At 75.7% G+C, this 16,648-nt stretch overlaps 5 protein-coding genes across 12 annotated transcripts; 3 read left to right on the forward strand and 2 right to left on the reverse strand.

Annotated features, from left to right (window-relative positions):
* The first annotated feature begins 249 nt into the window (after window positions 1–249).
* CCDC142 (coiled-coil domain containing 142) lies at window positions 250–4,748 on the forward strand. 7 transcript variants are annotated; one of them, XM_087736915.1, is made up of 10 exons: window positions 250–380; window positions 689–2,459; window positions 2,567–2,653; window positions 2,759–2,923; window positions 3,019–3,173; window positions 3,331–3,483; window positions 3,639–3,753; window positions 3,835–4,012; window positions 4,092–4,303; window positions 4,457–4,748. In XM_087736915.1, exons 1-10 carry the CDS (start codon window positions 333–335, stop codon window positions 4,708–4,710), a joined length of 3,138 nt encoding a protein of 1,045 aa, XP_087593041.1. In that variant the 5' UTR covers window positions 250–332; the 3' UTR covers window positions 4,711–4,748. The 7 variants fall into 7 exon arrangements, with proteins under 7 accessions (XP_087593041.1, XP_087593037.1, XP_087593038.1 ...); XM_087736911.1 differs by having other exon boundaries at window positions 3,019–3,483; window positions 3,835–4,303; XM_087736912.1 differs by having other exon boundaries at window positions 689–803; window positions 1,011–2,459; window positions 3,019–3,483; window positions 3,639–4,303.
* A 354-nt stretch (window positions 4,749–5,102) lies between these two features.
* Window positions 5,103–9,017, forward strand: LOC148051305 (programmed cell death protein 4-like). Its single transcript, XM_087737324.1, has 11 exons — window positions 5,103–5,250; window positions 5,922–6,201; window positions 6,341–6,438; window positions 6,563–6,676; window positions 7,160–7,381; window positions 7,694–7,791; window positions 7,855–7,969; window positions 8,197–8,304; window positions 8,373–8,483; window positions 8,588–8,727; window positions 8,804–9,017. The coding sequence occupies exons 1-11, from the start codon at window positions 5,197–5,199 to the stop codon at window positions 8,853–8,855; spliced, it is 1,392 nt and encodes a 463-aa protein (XP_087593450.1). The 5' UTR covers window positions 5,103–5,196; the 3' UTR covers window positions 8,856–9,017.
* Window positions 9,018–9,108: 91 nt separating this feature from the next.
* MOGS (mannosyl-oligosaccharide glucosidase) lies at window positions 9,109–12,049 on the forward strand. 2 transcript variants are annotated; one of them, XM_087737323.1, is made up of 4 exons: window positions 9,113–9,550; window positions 9,640–9,860; window positions 9,942–10,135; window positions 10,210–12,049. In XM_087737323.1, exons 1-4 carry the CDS (start codon window positions 9,196–9,198, stop codon window positions 11,915–11,917), a joined length of 2,478 nt encoding a protein of 825 aa, XP_087593449.1. In that variant the 5' UTR covers window positions 9,113–9,195; the 3' UTR covers window positions 11,918–12,049. The 2 variants fall into 2 exon arrangements, with proteins under 2 accessions (XP_087593448.1, XP_087593449.1); XM_087737322.1 differs by having other exon boundaries at window positions 9,109–9,550; window positions 9,640–10,135.
* Window positions 12,050–12,262: 213 nt separating this feature from the next.
* On the reverse strand, window positions 12,263–14,492 carry WBP1 (WW domain binding protein 1). Its single transcript, XM_087737326.1, has 4 exons — window positions 13,884–14,492; window positions 13,678–13,780; window positions 13,435–13,596; window positions 12,263–13,325 (listed from the first exon to the last, which is right to left on the reverse strand). Exons 1-4 carry the CDS (start codon window positions 13,950–13,952, stop codon window positions 12,697–12,699), a joined length of 963 nt encoding a protein of 320 aa, XP_087593452.1. The 5' UTR covers window positions 13,953–14,492; the 3' UTR covers window positions 12,263–12,696.
* A 239-nt stretch (window positions 14,493–14,731) lies between these two features.
* Window positions 14,732–16,580, reverse strand: INO80B (INO80 complex subunit B). The gene is made up of 5 exons (XM_087736865.1): window positions 16,520–16,580; window positions 16,185–16,377; window positions 15,941–16,059; window positions 15,469–15,650; window positions 14,732–15,285 (listed from the first exon to the last, which is right to left on the reverse strand). The coding sequence occupies exons 1-5, from the start codon at window positions 16,563–16,565 to the stop codon at window positions 14,821–14,823; spliced, it is 1,005 nt and encodes a 334-aa protein (XP_087592991.1). The 5' UTR covers window positions 16,566–16,580; the 3' UTR covers window positions 14,732–14,820.
* Between the last annotated feature and the right edge of the window lie 68 nt (window positions 16,581–16,648).

Raw genomic sequence — 16,648 nt, forward strand, 5'->3', positions numbered from 1 at the left:
GGACGCGCCGGAAGTGGAGCACGGCGGGAAGCGGAAGCGGAGCACGGCGGGGACCGGAAGTGGGGCACGGCGCCGGCTGAGGCGGCCCGGCCGCCATGTTGGGTGTGGGCAGGACGGCGGCCCGCAAGGCCCTCACCGAGCAGGACCGGCGCTCCGCGTCCCCTCCCGCCGTCCCCGCTTCCCCGTAAGCCGCGGGTCCATCCGCCTCCCGCCGCTACCGGGAACCGCGGCCTCTGCCCTCCCGGCGGGTTAGCCCTGCCCGTTCCTCCGGATTAACGCGGGCGCGGCCTAAGCCTCTTTCCTCCCGCCGCCGCCCCCGGGGATGGCCCAGCATGGAGGACGGCGGCCCTGAGCGTCGCGGCGGGGAGCCCTGCGTGCAGGTGAGGCCTCCAACGGATGGGGAAACACCGGGCCCGGTGCCGCCGCCCGGACGGGAGCCGCCGTTCGGCGCCTCCCGTCCGGGCGGCGGCCCCGGGCCCGAAGCCGCTCTCGGCGTCTCCTTGACAACGGCCCCCACCCTCGGGGGGGCGTGGTCTGCGGGGGGACGAGTCCCGCCGCTGCGAGGGGCGGAGCCAACTCCCTGACCACGCCTCCTCCCCGTTAGCCACGCCCCTCCCCGCTAGCCCCGCCCCGCTAGCCCCGCCCCTCCCCGCTGCGGGGGTCCTGAGCCGTCCCCGGTGCCCCGTAGGTGGATGAAGGCGACGGCGCCGGTTTGAGCGGCCTCCTCCTCCTCCTCCTGACGGCGCGGCCGCCCCTGCCCGCCCCGGGGGATGGGGCTGCCCGCGGGGACCCCCCCGAGCCAGGTGAGGGGCTGCGGGGGGCAGGACAGGGGCCGAACGCCGCGCCATTAACGCGTAATGAACGCGCCGGGCGTACGTCGGGGTCACCGGCACCCCGCGGGAGCAGCCCGCCGGCACGGGGGCTGTGCCAGGAGGGGCCGGGGGCTCCCCGGGTGCCCAGCGCCAGCCCCCGGCCCCGTCGCCCCGCACCGAGGGTCCCTGCCCCTGCAGGCAGCAGCTCCCTGGGGGGCCTGGCCCGCTCCCTGCAGAAGGCGGAGGCCATGCTGCGCAGCTGCGTCAGACCCGGCCTGCGGCGCCTGCTGCCCCCGCGGCCCCGCCAGCACGGCTGCGACGGCGAGGACAAGGACGAGGACGAGGATGAGCCAGCCCTCCTGGCCATGCTGGAGCAGAGCTTCCCGGGGCTGCGCCGCTGCCTCTGCGTCTGGGAGGACCCCCGCACCGAGACCTTCCGGGGCCACGTGCGGCCCCAGCCCGGCGACGGCACCGCCGCCTTCTCCTACCACCCCGTCCACCCGCGTGTGGCCGAGCGCGGCGCCGCCCTGCACGCCCTGCTGCAGCACCGCCACCACCTCCGCCTCGCCCGCGACTACAGCCGCCGCCTGAAGGCCTCCTCCGCCTTCCTCCGCCGGCTCCTGGCGCTGGCGGAGCGGCCGGAGCTGCCGGCGGGGGAGCTGGGGGCCGCCTGGCCGCTGCAGGAGCTCTGCCGGGAGCTGCGGACGCACGCCAGCCACTGGAGCGGGCTGCGGCGGCGGATGCGTGCCGACCCGTGGCTGCGGCCGCTGCTGCTGCACAGGCACGAGTCGGTGGCGCACATGCGGCGGGCGCTGCTGCTGCTGGCGCTGCACGCTGCGCGGCTGGCCGAGCGCCACGCCGAGGCGCGGCTGCGGGGGCTGGCACGGGCCGGCCCTGCCGCCACCCCCGCCCCGGCGCTGCTCTCCGACCTCTTCCAGGGCCTGGAGATCTACAACCAGGTGGTGGGCGACCTGGCCCTGGAGCTGGGCATCGCTGGCCACCTGCCCGCCGGCATCGCCGGCTGCCACGGGGCCACCGGGGAGAACTCCCACGCCTTCCCCGCGGCCCGGGTGCTGGGGATACTGGCAGCCGAGCGGGGCCGGCTGGCGGCCGAGCGGCTCCAGCCCCTCCTGCAGCCGCGGGACAGGGACGGCGGGGCAGAACACGTCTGCTGGGAGGACGCCGTGGTGCCTTGGCCTCCGGAGCACGGCACCGCGGTGGTGGACACAGGGCCCTCCGGACAGGAGGAGCTGCCGGGCCTTGCTGGGGAGCTGCAGGCACTGTGCAGGGAGGACGAGGAGCTGATGGGCCTCATCCTGGGGGTGCTGGTGGCCTCCGCTGACAGCCTCTGGCACCACGTCCTCCACGGGCCCAAGCAGGAGAAGCCAGCAGCGGAGAGCCCCGGGCCCCTGGAGCCGCTGGCGGCCAGCCTGGGCACGGCCACCAAGCCGAGCTCTCCCAGCTGGAAGTCGGTGCGGTGGCTGGACGCCTCCTGCGCGGCGGCGGCCGAGGCCCTGCACGCCCAGTACCGCCCGCTCTTCTGGGGGGCCGCCGGCACCGCGCTGGGGCACCGCCTGGGGCTGCCGCGCTGTGGGGCGGGCACGGCCGCGGGCGCCGCACGGGAGCTGAGCCGCGCTCTCACCCAGGGTAGGTGGGGGCCGGGGCGGGGGGCGGCAGGGCTGAGGAGCGGCTCCCCGGGACCCCTCCGGTGCCGCCGCGGGGTGCGCTGGCCCTCACGCCCCGTCCCTCCACAGCCCGCGTCCCCCGGGAGTGCGAGGAGGAGCTGGGGCGGCTCTGCCTGCGCCTGCTCTGCCGGCACGTCCTCTGGAGCTGGGAGAGAGGTACGGGGTGTGCGGCACGGGGTGCCGGGCATGGGGCACGGGGTGTGGGGCACAGGGTGCCGGCAGGAGGCTCGCTCGTGGCCGCTGACCGGTGCCACCCCGCAGACTTCGCCCGCGCCCTGGGCTCGGGTCTGTCGGACAAGTGCTCGGGGGAGCCGGTGCCGGCGGCAGGGCCGGTGCAGAGCAGGACGGCGCAGCACCTGCAGCGGCTCTACCCAGCCCTGGCCTTCGCCCTGCGCTGCCTGCGGCCCCTGCCCGCCCGCCCGCCCGGTGAGTGGGGCCCCGGGGGACGGGGATGGGCATCCCGGGGGTCCCCTCGGGGCTGACCCCCGCCCTGCGGCACCTCTCACCCCCGCCTCCCCCAGGCCCCCCCGGCTCGCCCTGCCTGCGCCTGCAGGTGCTGGGCCGCTGCCTGGCCACGGCGCAGGCTGCCTGCTCCTGGCTGATGGGCAGAGCCTGCCGGTACCTGGCGGCCTGGGCCCTGCCCCAGTTCCTGCTCATCACCCAGGGGGACCTGCAGGTACGCAGGGGCAGGGGACCGGGACCGGCGTGTGGGGCTGGACCCTGCTGCAGGGCATCAGCCCCCTCCCTGCGGAGGCTGGGGGCTGGCTGTGGGGCTGGCTGTGGGGTTGTGGGTGGCCACGGGGCAGGATTCCTCTCGCCCCTCTTCCCTCCAGCTGCTGAGGATGGAGACAGACAGGCTGGTGGTGCTGGTGAGCGGGACCTTCCCGGAGCCCGGGGACGCCCCTCCGCCGCCGCCCCCCGCCCCGCTGTCCTACCGGGAACACCAGCTCTGCCAGCAGATTCGCTCCATGGCTGCCAGCATCCAGGTACGGCCCGAGCGCGGCAGGCGGGACCTCCGGGAGCCGTGCCATGCCGTGCCAGAGGGTCCCCAGTGGTTCTGCCCCAGCTGGGCACGGCCGGGGAGCCGCAGGGTGCCGTGGGCCCGCCGTGCCAGCCCGGCTCCCCCCGCTCTGCCCCCCAGCTCTTCTCGGGGGACGTGCTGAAGATGTTCTCCACCGACTGCAAGCGGATGTCGGCGGAGATCTTCGACCAGACCATGCCGCTGGGCAAGCACTGGCGCGTCGGCCTCCGCGCGGGTGGGTAGGGGTGCCTCGCCGCCGGGCAGGGCCGCGGGCATGGCCGCGGGCTGCACTGAGCGGGCGTCCCCCTCGCCGCAGACCTGCCCAGCTCCCCCAGCGCCTACGCGGCCGCAGCGGCCCAGGCGGTGCTGGGCCAGGTGCTGCAGGGCGCCCAGCTCCTGCCCCGCGACGCCCAGGCACCCGCGCTGGCCCGGGTGACCACAGCCTTCCTGGAGGCCTGGATGGATCACATCCTGGCCCAGAGGATCAAGTTCAGGTAACGGGCGGCACGGCGGGGCCGGGCCGGCGCGGGCAGCGGCGGGGCGGCCGGGCTGATGGCCGCCGGTGCCCCCCAGCCTGCAGGGAGCCTTGCAGCTGCGCCAGGACTTTGAGCTGGTGCGGGAGCTGGTGGGCTCGGAGCGCTACGGGCTGGCCCCCGAGACCCGGCAGTCCCTGCTCTCCCTGCGCGTCTTCCAGCAGATGGACGGGGCCATCCTCTGCCTCCTGCAGCAGCCCGGCGGGGCGGCCGGCGCGGCCCCCCGGCCCTGGCACTCCCTGCGCCGCTGCTGTGAGTGAGCGGGGGACGGGGACGGCCCCCGCCTGCCGCGCTCGGCTCGGCTGCCCCTGGGCTCCGGCAGAGGGCCTGGGGGCAAGAGCCGCCTCTCGGGGTGGCCCCCGGCGCAGACGAGCCCCCTGACTCCCGTCTGCTCTCCCCGGCCAGGCTCGGACAACGGTGCCCAGGCTCAGGAGCCGGGCGCAGGCAGCCTGCACGGCCTGGAGACCCTGGAGGCACCGACGGCAGCGGGGACCCCTCCGTCCGCTCCCGGCACCGAGGTGCCGGCGCGGCTTCGGAGCAGCGTTCCCGAATCCTACCTATCGGGCAGCCAGCAGCAATGGCTGTCCCTGCGGCTTCACCGGGCTCGACGTTGGCGTGTGCCCGGCCTGCCCTGCATTGGCAACGGCCCCGACGCCTGACCGTGTTCGGCGGCAATAAAGCAGGGGCTGAGCCGGTGTCCCCGTGTCTGTCTCCATCCCTCCGTCTGTCCCTGTCACCGGCTGTGGGTGGGAACGGACCCGGCGGGGGGGGGGGGCTCTCTGGGACCCCCAGCGTGGCCGCAGCACGCCCTGCCTGCTGCTGCCTGCACCCGCTGCTGCCTGCAGCACGCTCAAACCAGTCCCGCTTCCCGGTGGGGTGGGCTCTGCCTGGTCACCGGACCCCCTGACCGGGCCACCGGGCTTCGGCAGCGGCCCCTCCGGGCCGCTGCCGAAGCCCGGTGGCCCGGTCAGGGATGTCGGTGGCCCAGGCAAGGACGCCGGTGGCCGGTGGTACCGGAGCCCCCGGTGTGACTACGGTTCCCATGATGCCGCCGCCCCCGGTCACTTCCGTCGCGGGGCGGGGTCGGGCCGAGCCGATCTCCCCTTCCCGGTCCCGGTCCCGGTGCGGCCCCGGTGCCGCCCACCATGGCCGTTCCCGCCACCGAGGTGGGCTCCGCCGACCGCGTCCCCTTCGTTACGGCAAGTGACGGCACCGGCACCGAGCGATTCCCCCCCCCGCCCCGGGCTGAGCCCCCCGGGGGGTCGGGGGGGATCGGGGGTCCCCGGTGGGGCTGGGGGGGGTCCCGGGGGGCACTTGGGGGGGGTCCTGGGGGAGGCCGGGGGGTGCATGGCGGGGGTCTCTTGGGGGTCCTGGGGGAGGCCGGGGGGTCTGTGGGGGTCCCGGGAGAGGCTGGGAGTACATGGCGGGGGTCCCAGGGGAGGCCAGGGGCTTACGGGGGTCCCAGGAGAGGCTGGGGGTACATGGTGGGATCCAACGGGAGTCCCGGGGCAGATGGGTGCATGGCGGGGGTCCCGCGGGGGTCCTGGGGGAGGCGGGAGGTGCATGGCAGAGTCCCATGGGGGTCCCGGGGCGGCCAGGGGTGCATGCTAGGGGTCCCTTGGGGGTGCCAGGGGAGGCCAGGGGTTTATGGGCGTGCATGGGGGTGCATGGTGGGGGTCCCAGGGGAGGCCAGGGGTGCATGGTGGGGGTCCCGTGGGGGTCCTGGGGGAGGCTGGGGGTCTGTGAGGGTCCCAGGAGAGGCTGGGGGTGCACGGTGGGATCCCACGGGGGTCCCAGGGGCAGCCAGGGGTGCATGGGGGGGGTCCCGGAGCCCCCGTCGCCTCATGGTGACGGTGCCCGCGGTGCGCAGGGCCCCTGCCCGGCGGGCGCGGAGGAGGAGGAGGAGGACGGGGATGAGGAGCTGCTGGGGGCCGGGGGTGCCTGCACCTGGACCCCCCAGGAGAAGCTGCTGCACGAGGCGCGGCTGAAGGCCAAGGCCAAGCGGCGGCTGCGGCGCACCTCCTCCCGGGACTCGGCCCGCGAGTCGCTCTCCGAGGGCGCCGAGCCCAGCCCCGAGCCCGGCAGCCCCAAGGGCAGAGCCCACGACCGCAGGTCCCGCATGGGCAAGGGCCGGGGGCTGCCCAAGAAAGGTGAGGGGCAGCGGCTGGGACCCCTCCTGCGTCCCCGTGGGGCCGGGACCCTGCACGGCCCCGCCTGGGGGGGCCCCACCGGGGGCCTCGGTGCCCCCTGCGGCCGAACCCCTGCTCACCCCGCGCGTGCCCGGTGCAGGCGGTGCAGGGGGCAAGGGCGTGTGGGGTGCCCCCGGCGTGGTCTACGGCTACCAGGAGCCTGACGCCCGCGACCCCAACTACGACGAGGCGGCTCAGGTACGGCCCCGGCCCCCCACCCCGGCCCCTGCCCTCGCAGGCAGCCCCTACGGGGCCCCGGCCAGCTGCGGGCAGCGGTGCGGGCAGCGGCACAGGCAGGGGCAGCATCGTCCCGTCCCCGCAGGGGGACACGGTCTATGCCACCGTGGTGCCCGAGCTGGAGGAGGGGGAGCTGGAGAAGAACGTGCAGCCCATGGTGCTGGAGTACTTCGAGCACGGGGACACCAGCGAGGTCGTGGTGCGTCGGGGCGGGCTGGGGGCCTCAGGAAGGGGACAGGGGCCCCTTGGTGGCGCGGACCTGCCGGGACGGGGCGGGCTGGGGAAGGGATGGGGGTCTGCTGGTGATGGGGACCCTTTGGGAAGGAGCAGGGTGCTCTGGGGAGGGGGGGCCCTTGGTGGTGGTGACCTTCGGGGGGGTCAGGCTGGTGTGGGGGAGGGAAAGGGGATCCCTTGGGGGTGGGGGGTGTCCCTGGGGGAGGCGACAGGGATCCTGGGGACATGGACCCTCAGGGACGGGGCAGGCTGGGATGGGGAAGGGTCTCTCGGGAAGAGGCTGGGCATCCCATGGCGTCGGGGACCTTCGGGGGGGGGTCAGGCTGGTGTGCGGGAGGGAAAGGGGGTCCCTTGGGGGTGGGGGGCGCCCTGGGGGAGGTCGGGGTCCCCTGAGGAGGGGCTGGGGGGCCCCGGCAGCGGGTGGCAGCGGGTGACGTGCCGGGCGCAGGAGCTGCTGCGGGGGCTGAACCTGGGCAGCCGGCGGCACGCGGTGCCCTCGCTGGCGGTGGCCCTGGCGCTGGAGGGCAAGGCCAGCCACCGCGAGCTGACCTCCCGCCTGCTCTCTGACCTGGTCGGCCACGTCGTCACCCCCGAGGACATCGCCTGGGCCTTCGACAAGATGCTGCGCGACCTGCCCGACCTCATCCTCGACACTCCTGAGGCTCCCCAGGTGTCAGCGGGCGCGGGGATGGGGATGGGGACATGGCAGGGGGGCCGTGGCTGTGCCGGGGGATGCTCTGAGGGGATATGGCTGTGCTGGGGGGACCATGGCTGTGCTGGGGGATGCTCTGAGGGGATATGGCTGTGCTGGGGGGCCGTGGCCGTGCCCGTGCCGGGGGATGCTCTGACGGGACATGGCTGTGCCGGGGGATGCTCTGAGGGGACATGGCCGTGCTGGGGGGCTGTGGCTGAGCCAGGGGATGCCCGGTGGCTGTGGGGTGCAGGTGGGCGGTGGGGCCGGGCGCTGACGCTCTGTCCCCAGATGCTGGGGCAGTTCATCGCCCGGGCGGTGGCCGACCACGCGCTGCCCCTGGATTTCCTGGAGCGCTACAAGGGGCGCGTGGACTGCGAGCACGCCAGGTAAGCGCCGCCCCGGCCCCCGCCGCCCCCGCTGCGCGCCGCCCTCACCCGCCTCTCCCACAGGGCCGCCCTGGACCGCGCCGCCGTCCTGCTCCGCATCAAGCGCGACGTCAACCGGCTGGACAACGTCTGGGGCGTGGGGGGCGGCCAGCGCCCCGTCAAGCACCTCGTCAAGGAGGTCAGCGACCGCCCGCCCCCGGGTCGTGTCCCCCACCGCGTCCCCCTGCTCCGTCCCTCATCCCTGCATGCCCCCGCCTCTGGATGCATCCCCCTGCCACGTCCCTCGGGACGTGACCCCGGCCGCGGCGTCCCCCCAGGCACGTCCCCGTGCCCCTGGCCGCCCCGGTGCCATCCGCGCCGTGTCCCCGCGCTGTCCCCCCGCGCCCCAGCTGCCTCTGTCCCCAGATGAACCTGCTGCTGCGGGAGTACCTGCTCTCCGGGGAGGTGTCGGAGGCCGAGCACTGCCTGCGGGAGCTGGAGGTGCCCCACTTCCACCACGAGCTGGTGTACGAGGTGAGGGCCGGGGGGCCGGGGGGCCGGGGGCCGCCCGCCGCCGCCCCGCTGACGCCTGCTGCCCGCAGGCGGTGGTGATGGTGCTGGAGGGCTCCGGCGAGGGGCCGGTGGCCATGATGGTGGCGCTGCTGAAGGTGCTGTGGGAGACGGGGCTGGTGACGCTGGACCAGATGAACCGGGTGAGCGCAGGGCGCGCGGGGGGCGGGGGGTGGGCAGCCCCCCGCCCAGGCTGACACCACTGTGTCCGTCTGTCTTGTCTGTCCGTCCTTCCCGGCCCCCCCAGGGCTTCCAGCGGGTGTACGAGGAGCTGGGGGACATCAGCCTGGACGTGCCGCTGGCCCACGGCCTCCTGGAGCGGCTGGTGGAGCTCTGCTTCGACCGCGGCATCATCACCAAGGCGCTGCGGGACGCCTGCCCCGCCAGGTACCGGCACGGGGGCCGGGGGGGCCGGGGGCGCCCCCGCCATCCCCTCCTTCCTCCTCCTCCTCCTCCTCCGCAGGGGTCGGAAACGCTTCGTGAGCGAGGGCGATGGCGGACGGGTCAAGCAGTGAGCGGGGCGCTGCCGGCCCCCGGCCCCCGGCGGGAGATGGCGGCCGGGGGGGGGGCCGGGGGCTGCGGTGCGTGTCCGTCCCCCCCCCCACCGCGGGGGACCTCGTGCCCGGGCCCCCCGCCCGGCTGTGGGGCGAGGGACACAATAAAGCGGTTTCCAAGGACGAGCTGAGTCTGGGCTCTGGGGGGGGCCCGGGGGGGCCCCGGGGCCGCGTTTGGGATGGGGGGGGGTCCCGGGAGGACCGACCCCGCGGGTTCCCCGCCCGCCCGCCAGGGGGCGCTGCCGCAGCCGCCGTTTCTCCACCGTCGCGCCGTGATGACGCACGGCGGCGCGACGGGGCCATGGCGGGCGAACGGCGGCGACGCGGCGGGGAGGGAGCTCGGGAACGAACCCGGGAACGAACCTGGGAACGCGGGGTCCGGCGGGAACGGGAGCAACAACGGGGGCCGGGCCGGGGCCGGGTAGCGCTGGTGGTAACGGCGGCGGCGGCAGCGCTGGCGCTGGGCCTGGCGGCGGCGGTGGCGGAATGGAACCGGTGGAGCGCGGCCGCCCGCCTCGTTACCCCCCACCCCGCTCCCCCCGCGCTTGCCCCCGGTTCTACCGGGCCTCTCGCTTCGCCTCACCGTTTCTGGGGGACTTACCGGCCTCACGTCTACTTCGGGATGAAGACACGCAGCCCACGGGCTCTCGTTACCGGTAAGGGGGAGGGGAAGGAGCCGGGGCTCGGCCTGCCTACCTCCCTCCCGGAGAACCGAGGCTGAACCCGCTCTTCCCGGTGTCCCCAGGGCTGATGTGGCTTCAGCAAGGGGCAGGCGGAGGCAGCTTACGTCACACCTGCGAGCAAAGCGACGGCCTGTCGCGATACGGCTGGTTGATGCACGACGGGGAGAACTTCGGGATTCAGGAAATCGAAGACGGGGGATTGCTGTTGAAAACCGAATTCGTTAAGCGAGCGGGAGGAGAACACGGAGGGGACTGGAGCTGGCGCATCACCGCGCGGACGCAGGTGACGGCGGGGGATTACGAGCAAGGGGAGAACAACCGGAGCCCCTTCCTCACGCGTCTCCCCCCTCCTCTCCCTCCGCAGGGCGCCGGCGGCCCGGCCCCCCTCCTCTCCCTCTTCTTCTACGTCGCCACGGACGGGCAGGGGACGCTGCAGCCGCAGCTGGAGAACGGGACGCGGCTGGCCGCCGTGACGGGGACGGCGGAGGAGCTGGGACGCTTCACCCTCACCTTCCTCCGCCCCACGGCGGAGAACGGCGAAGACCCCAAATACGCCAGGTGCTTCGCCGCGGCGGCCCCCTCGTCCCCCCCGCCCCGTCCCCCACCCCCTGACGCCCTCTCTCCCTCGGCAGCTACAACTACCTGGAGGCGGCGAGCCCGGGGCTGCACCGCCTGACCGAGGTGGTGCGGAGCAGCCTGAGCAACCGCTTCGTCTTCGCCCCGCCGGGAGGGCCCCGCCGCCGCTTCTTCGCCGTCGATGCCTTCGGGGGGCTGCCGGGGGAGCCCCCGCGGGGCCGCCTGCTGCTGCACCAGGTGACGCTGGAGCCGCCCGCTACGGTGGAGGTGACCTTCGAGTCGGGCAGCGCGGCGGGCCGGCCCGGGCGGCTGGCGGGGGGAGCGCTGTCGGCGGCGCTGGCGCGGCACGCGGCCGAATTCGAGCGGCGCTTCGAGGAGACCTTCGGGCTGGGCCGCAAGGGCTTCCCCCCGCCGCAGCGGCGCTTCGCCCAGGCCGCCCTCAGCGAGCTGCTGGGGGGGGTGGGCTACTTCCACGGGCGCTCGCTGGTGCAGTCCCCGCTGCAGGAGCGCCCCGCGCCCGGCCCCGAGGGCGCCCTCTTCTCTGCCGTCCCCTCCCGCTCCTTCTTCCCCCGCGGCTTCCTCTGGGACGAGGGCTTCCACCAGCTGCTGCTGGCGCGCTGGGACCCGGCGCTGAGCCGGGAGGTGATCGCCCACTGGCTGGACCTGATGAACGCCGAGGGCTGGATCCCGCGGGAGCAGATCCTGGGGGAGGAGGCGCGGGCCAAGGTGCCCCCCGAGTTCCTCCTGCAGCGCAGCGAGACGGCCAACCCCCCCACGCTGCTGCTGGCCCTGCAGCGCCTGCTGCCCGCCGCGCCCCCGCCCTACCTGCGCCGCCTCTTCCCCCGCCTGTGCGCCTGGTACGACTGGTACAACCGGACGCAGGCCGGGCCCCTGCCCCTCACCTTCCGCTGGCGCGGCCGCGACCCCCAGCCCGAGCGCTTCCTCAACCCCAAGACGCTGGCCTCGGGGCTGGACGACTACCCCCGCGCCTCCCACCCCTCGCCCGAGGAGCGGCACCTGGACCTGCGCTGCTGGATGGCGCTGGCCTCCCGGGTGCTGGCCGAGACGGCCGAGCGGCTGGGGGAGCCGGCCGGGCCCTACCGGGAGATGGAGCGGGCGCTGAGCGACAACCAGCTGCTGGAGCGGCTGCACTGGGCCCCGGAGCTGGGCGCCTTCGCCGACTACGGCAACCACAGCGAGGCCGTGGGGCTGCGCTGGCAGCGGGCGGCGCCGGCGGCACCGGGACAGCCGCCCCCGGCCCCCCGGCTGGTGCGGGAGGTGCGGGAGGCGCCGCGGCTGCGCTTCGTGGGGGCCCTGGGCTACGTCAGCCTCTTTCCGCTGCTGCTGCAGCTGCTGCGCCCCGACTCGCCGCGGCTGCCCGCCGTGCTGGCCGCCGTGCGCAGCGAGCGGCAGCTCTGGACGCCCTTCGGGCTGCGCTCCCTGGCCCGCGACAGCCCGCTCTACATGCAGCGCAACACCCAGCACGACCCCCCGTACTGGCGCGGCTCCGTCTGGGTCAACATCAACTACCTGGCGCTGCGGGCGCTGCGCGGCTACGCCGAGGCCGAGGGGCCGCAGCGGGAGCGGGCGGCAGAGATCTACCGGGAACTGCGCCACAACCTGATGGCCAACCTCTACCGGCAGTACGGCGAGAGCGGCTTCCTCTGGGAGCACTACAGCGACAGCACCGGCCGCGGCCAGGGCTGCCACCCCTTCGCCGGCTGGTCCGCGCTGGTCGTGCTGGTGATGGCCGAGGACTACTAGGGCTGCTGGCCGCCACCGGGGCTGGCCAAGGTGCAGGCAGCTGCCTGTGCAGCCGGCCCTGCCCGTCTTTCTCAGGTGTGGGTGGAGGCGCAGAGCCCGCCGCCTCCCCCAGAATAAACCTCCACCGCCGTGGCCTGTCGCTGCCTCTGTCCGGGGGTCCCGGCTCCGCCTGCCCCAGCCCGGGGGGTCCCAGCCGCCCCCTTCCTCCCCCCTGCGTGGGGCAGGGGGCCGGGACAGCGTCCCCTGTGCCACGGGGAGGCCCTGTCCCCCTCCCGGTGGGGCTGGGGGGGGTCCCGGAGGGTCCCAGCTCGGCCCCGGCGCCCCCCAGCAGGCGCAGGGCTGCTGTTACTTCCACATCTCTTTAATGGTGAGAGAACGCTACGTGAGCTGCCCGGCCCGCGGCGGCGATGGGACCCCCCGCGGGCACCGGCAGCACCGGGGGGGACTCGGGGCAGGCGCGGGGTCCCGGCGGCTGCGGCCCCTGGAAGCAGTTCGGGGAGGGGGCTGCGGCGGGACCACGGCACGGCCGCGCCGCGCGAGGTACCGGAGGCGACGTGGGGGGGTCGGTTGGGGTGAGGGGCCCCCGGGGGCTCCGCGGCGAGAGTCCAGACCCCAGGGACGCTGCCCCGAGCCCCCTGCCCAACCAGGGCGGCCGCGGCTCCGTGGGATGGGGCCCTTGGCACAGCCGCCGGCCCCTCCGGCGCAGGCAGGGGGAGCGGGCAGCGGGATGGGGCCAGGCAAGCGAGCGGGCAGCGGGGAGGGCAGGGCCGGGCACGGGCTCAGATGGGCAGGGCGGGCGAGCCGGGCCCCTCACCGCGGGGCTGGGGCGCGGGGCCGGCCTTGCCCAGGAGGTGGGTGCCTTCGCCCTCGCCCTCCTCCTCCTCCTGGCAGCGGCCCACCTCGATGCCCGAGTCCCCTGTCAGGCGCCGGTGCCGGAAATGCTCGCCGCTGCCTTCCTCCCGGGCCGCGCCGCCCTCCTCCTCCTCCCCCTCCTCGATGTCGGAGCAGGGGTGGCAGTCGGCCTCGAAGAAGTCCACGGTGGAGGAGAAGAGGGCGTGCTTGTGCGGGGCCTCGCGGGCCGGCGCCTCCTCGGGGGGCAGCTCCCAGCTGGCGCCGGTGCCGGTGCTGCTGGTGCCGCCCTCCTCGCTGGGCGTGCTGGCCCGGCTGCGCTCCGTCTCGTCTGTCACCTGCACCGAGAGCGAGGTGCTGCTGGGGGAGGTGGCGCAGCTCGACTCGCAGGAGCAGCTGGTGTAGTTCTCCGAGCTGGGCGAGAGGGTGAGGCTGCTGGAGCCCAGGCGGCTGCGGGGCCCGCTCAGCTGGGCCAGGATGGCGCTGTAGGGCGGCGGCGGCGTGCTGGGGCGGTGGGCCACCTCCTCGTAGGCAGGCAGCTTGAAGGAAGCCAGCATCCCTGCGGGGCGGGCGGGGGTCAGGGCGGCCCCCGGGGCTGCCGGCGGGCCCCGTCCCCGGGGGGACGGACCCGGGGCAGAGCCGGGGGGACGCGGGGGGCCCTCACTCACTGAGGTCCATCATGGAGGCGGGGTAGTTGCAGGCACCGTGGTAGGCGATGAGGTTGATCTCCCGCTGCCGCTGCTGCTGCTGCAGGCGCAGCTTGGCCCGGCGGTGCCGGTAGGCGCAGCAGCAGCTGAAGAGGATGAGGATGGTCCAGAGGAGCCAGAACCCTGCGGGGAGCAGCGCGGGGTCACCCTGCCCTCGGCCCCCGGCCCCCCCGGCCCCCGCGCCCCCGCCCGCACTGCACTCACACCACAGCTCGTAGTAGTAGGTGCAGCAGCCGGTCTCCCCGCAGCAGTGCCCGGTCTCGCAGACGTAGGGCTGGTTGTTCACCCCCGGGCAGTACTCCCGGGCCTGCGGGCACAGCCCCGCCGTCACCCCGGCCCGGCAAGGCGGCGCCTGCCGCCCCGGCCCCGGGGGAAGGGGCTCCCGGCCCCGGCCGCCCCCCCGGCCCTACCTGCTGGTGCTGCCGGCCCAGCAGCGCGGCCCAGGCCCCCTCGGCGCCGCCGCTCCCGGGCCGCTCCATGGCGCCGCCTACAGCCCGCCGCGGCCCCGCGCCGGCTCCGCCCGCTCGGCCGCCCCGGCCCCGGCCCCCGCCGCCCGCAGCAGCAGCCGCTGCCCCGCCGCCGCCGCCGCCGCCGCCATCCCGGCCGCCCGGCCCCCCGCCGCCGCCCGGGCCGCAGCCTCCGCCGCCGCCATCACGCCCGGGCCGAAGCTCCCGCCCCCCTGCCGCCGCCGCCGCCCAATCCCGCGCCGCCTCGCCGCCGCCCGCCAATCGCCGCCGCCGCCGCCGCCCTGCCGCCGCCAATCGGGAGCCGTCTGCCCGCGCCTCACGCCCAACAACAGAGACAAAGGGACCGAGCCCCGCCCCCGCCGGGATTGGCGGCCGCCGCCACCAACCGGAGGCGGAGCCCCGCCCTCCCAGCCGTGACTGACGGGGACGCCGATTAACCGCGGTCTCGCTCCGCACGGACGGGCGCAGCCGCCCCTGCCTGGCCGGGTCCCACCCCCAGGGCGGGCGTTCGGGAGAGCCTGGCCAACACGAGGCGCAGGCCTGGCTTCAGCGCGCGATTGACGGAGAAGCCAACCAACCAGCACCGCCGCTCTCTGCCGGCCGGGCTGTACCATAACACACACGGGGGGGGGGGGGGCCGAGCTGTACCACCGCGCTCCCGGTGCGGGGGGGGGCGACCCCCGTCCCGGCGGACCCACACACGGCTCCGTCCCCAGCAGCCTTTAATCAGCTCCGCGGCACCGGGCGGTGCCCCCCCCCCGGGACCAGCCCCGGCCCCCCCCCCGGACCCCCCTCAGTCCCCGCCGGGGCCACCCCCCGCAGCCCCGGCCCCCTCTGTCCACGGCGGAGGGGCCGGCGTCCCCCGCCCCGGCCCCCGGGCCTAGGCCGCGGCCTCCTGCAGGCGCAGGTTCCTCCTGTAGCAGGCCAGGCTGCAGAGCGGCAGGCCGGTGCGGGAGCAGGAGTAGCGCTTGTGGTTGGAGCAGCCGGCGACGCCGCAGAGGACGGGCGAGGGGATGGCGGGGGCCGGGGCGGGCGGCAGCGGCAGGGCCATGCCCGCCGGGAAGGAGATGGTGATGCGGTCGATGGCGTTGCAGTAGTGGACGACGGGGCAGGGGGCCTGCTTGGCCTTGCGCTCCCGCAGCGTCTTCACCTTGGCCTTGTTGGTCTTGGTCAGGCGCTCGATGGTCTGGTTCTTGTTCTCCTCCGCCTTCTTGGCCGCCTGCAGGCGCCGCTTGCGGGCCCGCTCCTCCCGCTTCACCAGCATCTCCTCCGTCAGCTCCTTCGCCTTGTAGCCCATGGGCAGCTCCAGCAGCGGCTGGCTCTGCTGCTTGTGCAGGAGGGCTTTCTGCGGAGGCACGGGGTGCACCGTCACGACCCTGACCAGGGCCCCCCCCGTCCCTCCGAGGGCCCCGACCCGGCCCCCTGCCAGTTCTGGGGGCTCTGGGGCACCCACTCCACCCCAGCGGGCGGCTCTGCCAGCCCCACAGCCCCAGGCTGCGCGGCTCCGTGGCCCCCCAGCCCCCCTCACCTGTCGGGCCGTCAGCAGGGACTCATCCACCTCCTTCTTGAGCTCCCCGTTGTCGTCCAGCTCGCCTTTCTCCAGGGCGTCAAGCCAGCGCTCTTCCTCCTCCTCCTCCTCCTCGCGGGCGGGAAAGCAGCTCTCCGAGTCCAGGTCGGGCAGGGGCGAGGGGTCCAGGTTGCTGTCCTCATCTGGGCCAGGCGGCGGCGGGGACAGGAGTCACCGGGGCAGGGGGGTCAGGCCACCCCCGAAGCCGCGACGGGGTGACCCGTGCCGCCCCAGGCAGCGGGGCCGGGCCGCGGGCACCGTCCCTGTCCCCTCCGCAGGGCACCGGAGGGGCACGGCTGCACCCGCAGCCCCCTGGGAGGGGACCCGAGCGCCCTGCGGGCTCCCCCTCCACCCCAGCCCTCCGAGGCCCCCCACCGCCCTCCCCTACAGCCAAACCCTCCTCGGCACCGCTGCCGCTGCCCCCGGGGCTCACCCAGCCAGGCCCGGTACTGCTCGATGGGCACCCCTTCCGTGGGCTCCTCCTCCTCGTCCACCACCATCAGCGGGGAGGGCGAGCGCGGCGCCTCGGGGACCACCGTGAAGGTCGGCACGCTGCGGAGAGAGAGGGCGCGGGGCAGCCGGTGAGGCCGGGACGGCAGGGACCCGGCCCCGGCGAGGACCGTGGTGCCCGTGGGGTGGGGAAGAGGCCGGCCGGGCCCCGTCCCGGCCCCCCTCACCTCTTGGTGCCCAGGATCTGCCCCCCCAGCTTGATCTTCAGCTTCAGCTGGGGCTTGCGCAGGCCGGCGGCGGGCTCGGGGACCGGGGGCGGCCCCGCCGCCTCATGGTGGTGCTTCTTCTTGTGCTTCTTCTTGTGCTTCTTGTGCTTCTTCTTGTGGGAGCCGTGCCCGCCGCCCGCCTCGGCCTCCTCCCCTGCGGGCGGGCCACAGCCGTCAGCCCGGCCCGGGGAGCCGCCACCGGGCCCGGCCCCGCCGTGGAGCGACACTGGAGGCCGCGGCTGCGAGTCCCGGGCTTCCCCGACCCCAAGCCCGCAGCCCGGCCCCGCTCCCCTCACCGTTCTCGCCGCCCTCCATCCTACCGCGCCGCCAGGCCTTACTCATCCGGCGCTACCGGTGCAGGTGTCCCGCCTTGTGGGGGAACCAATTCCGAACGGACCCACTTCCGCCCGGCGCGGCGGAATACA

Source organism: Nipponia nippon, unplaced genomic scaffold (assembly GCF_047370975.1).
Source record: "Nipponia nippon isolate SJK-2023a ecotype South Korea unplaced genomic scaffold, ASM4737097v1 scaffold_6, whole genome shotgun sequence".
NCBI classification, from domain to species: domain Eukaryota; kingdom Metazoa; phylum Chordata; class Aves; order Pelecaniformes; family Threskiornithidae; genus Nipponia; species Nipponia nippon.

Coding starts and splice junctions, on each gene's coding strand:
- MOGS (XM_087737322.1), top strand. CDS start 9,196: ATGGCGGGCGAACGGCGGCGACGCGGCGGGGAGGGAGCTCGGGAACGA. Junction 9,551..9,639: donor CCCACGGGCTCTCGTTACCG/GTAAGGGGGAGG, acceptor CGGTGTCCCCAG/GGCTGATGTGGCTTCAGCAA. Junction 10,136..10,209: donor GAAGACCCCAAATACGCCAG/GTGCTTCGCCGC, acceptor CTCCCTCGGCAG/CTACAACTACCTGGAGGCGG.
- CCDC142 (XM_087736909.1), top strand. CDS start 333: ATGGAGGACGGCGGCCCTGAGCGTCGCGGCGGGGAGCCCTGCGTGCAG. Junction 381..688: donor GCGGGGAGCCCTGCGTGCAG/GTGAGGCCTCCA, acceptor GGTGCCCCGTAG/GTGGATGAAGGCGACGGCGC. Junction 2,654..2,758: donor CCTCTGGAGCTGGGAGAGAG/GTACGGGGTGTG, acceptor GCCACCCCGCAG/ACTTCGCCCGCGCCCTGGGC.
- WBP1 (XM_087737326.1), bottom strand. CDS start 13,952: ATGGAGCGGCCCGGGAGCGGCGGCGCCGAGGGGGCCTGGGCCGCGCTG. Junction 13,781..13,883: donor TGGGCCGGCAGCACCAGCAG/GTAGGGCCGGGG, acceptor CTGTGCCCGCAG/GCCCGGGAGTACTGCCCGGG. Junction 13,597..13,677: donor CTACTACTACGAGCTGTGGT/GTGAGTGCAGTG, acceptor TGCTCCCCGCAG/GGTTCTGGCTCCTCTGGACC.
- LOC148051305 (XM_087737324.1), top strand. CDS start 5,197: ATGGCCGTTCCCGCCACCGAGGTGGGCTCCGCCGACCGCGTCCCCTTC. Junction 6,677..7,159: donor GGGACACCAGCGAGGTCGTG/GTGCGTCGGGGC, acceptor TGCCGGGCGCAG/GAGCTGCTGCGGGGGCTGAA. Junction 8,728..8,803: donor CGGGACGCCTGCCCCGCCAG/GTACCGGCACGG, acceptor CCTCCTCCGCAG/GGGTCGGAAACGCTTCGTGA.
- INO80B (XM_087736865.1), bottom strand. CDS start 16,565: ATGAGTAAGGCCTGGCGGCGCGGTAGGATGGAGGGCGGCGAGAACG. Junction 16,378..16,519: donor GATGGAGGGCGGCGAGAACG/GTGAGGGGAGCG, acceptor GCCCGCCCGCAG/GGGAGGAGGCCGAGGCGGGC. Junction 16,060..16,184: donor CAGATCCTGGGCACCAAGAG/GTGAGGGGGGCC, acceptor CTCTCTCCGCAG/CGTGCCGACCTTCACGGTGG.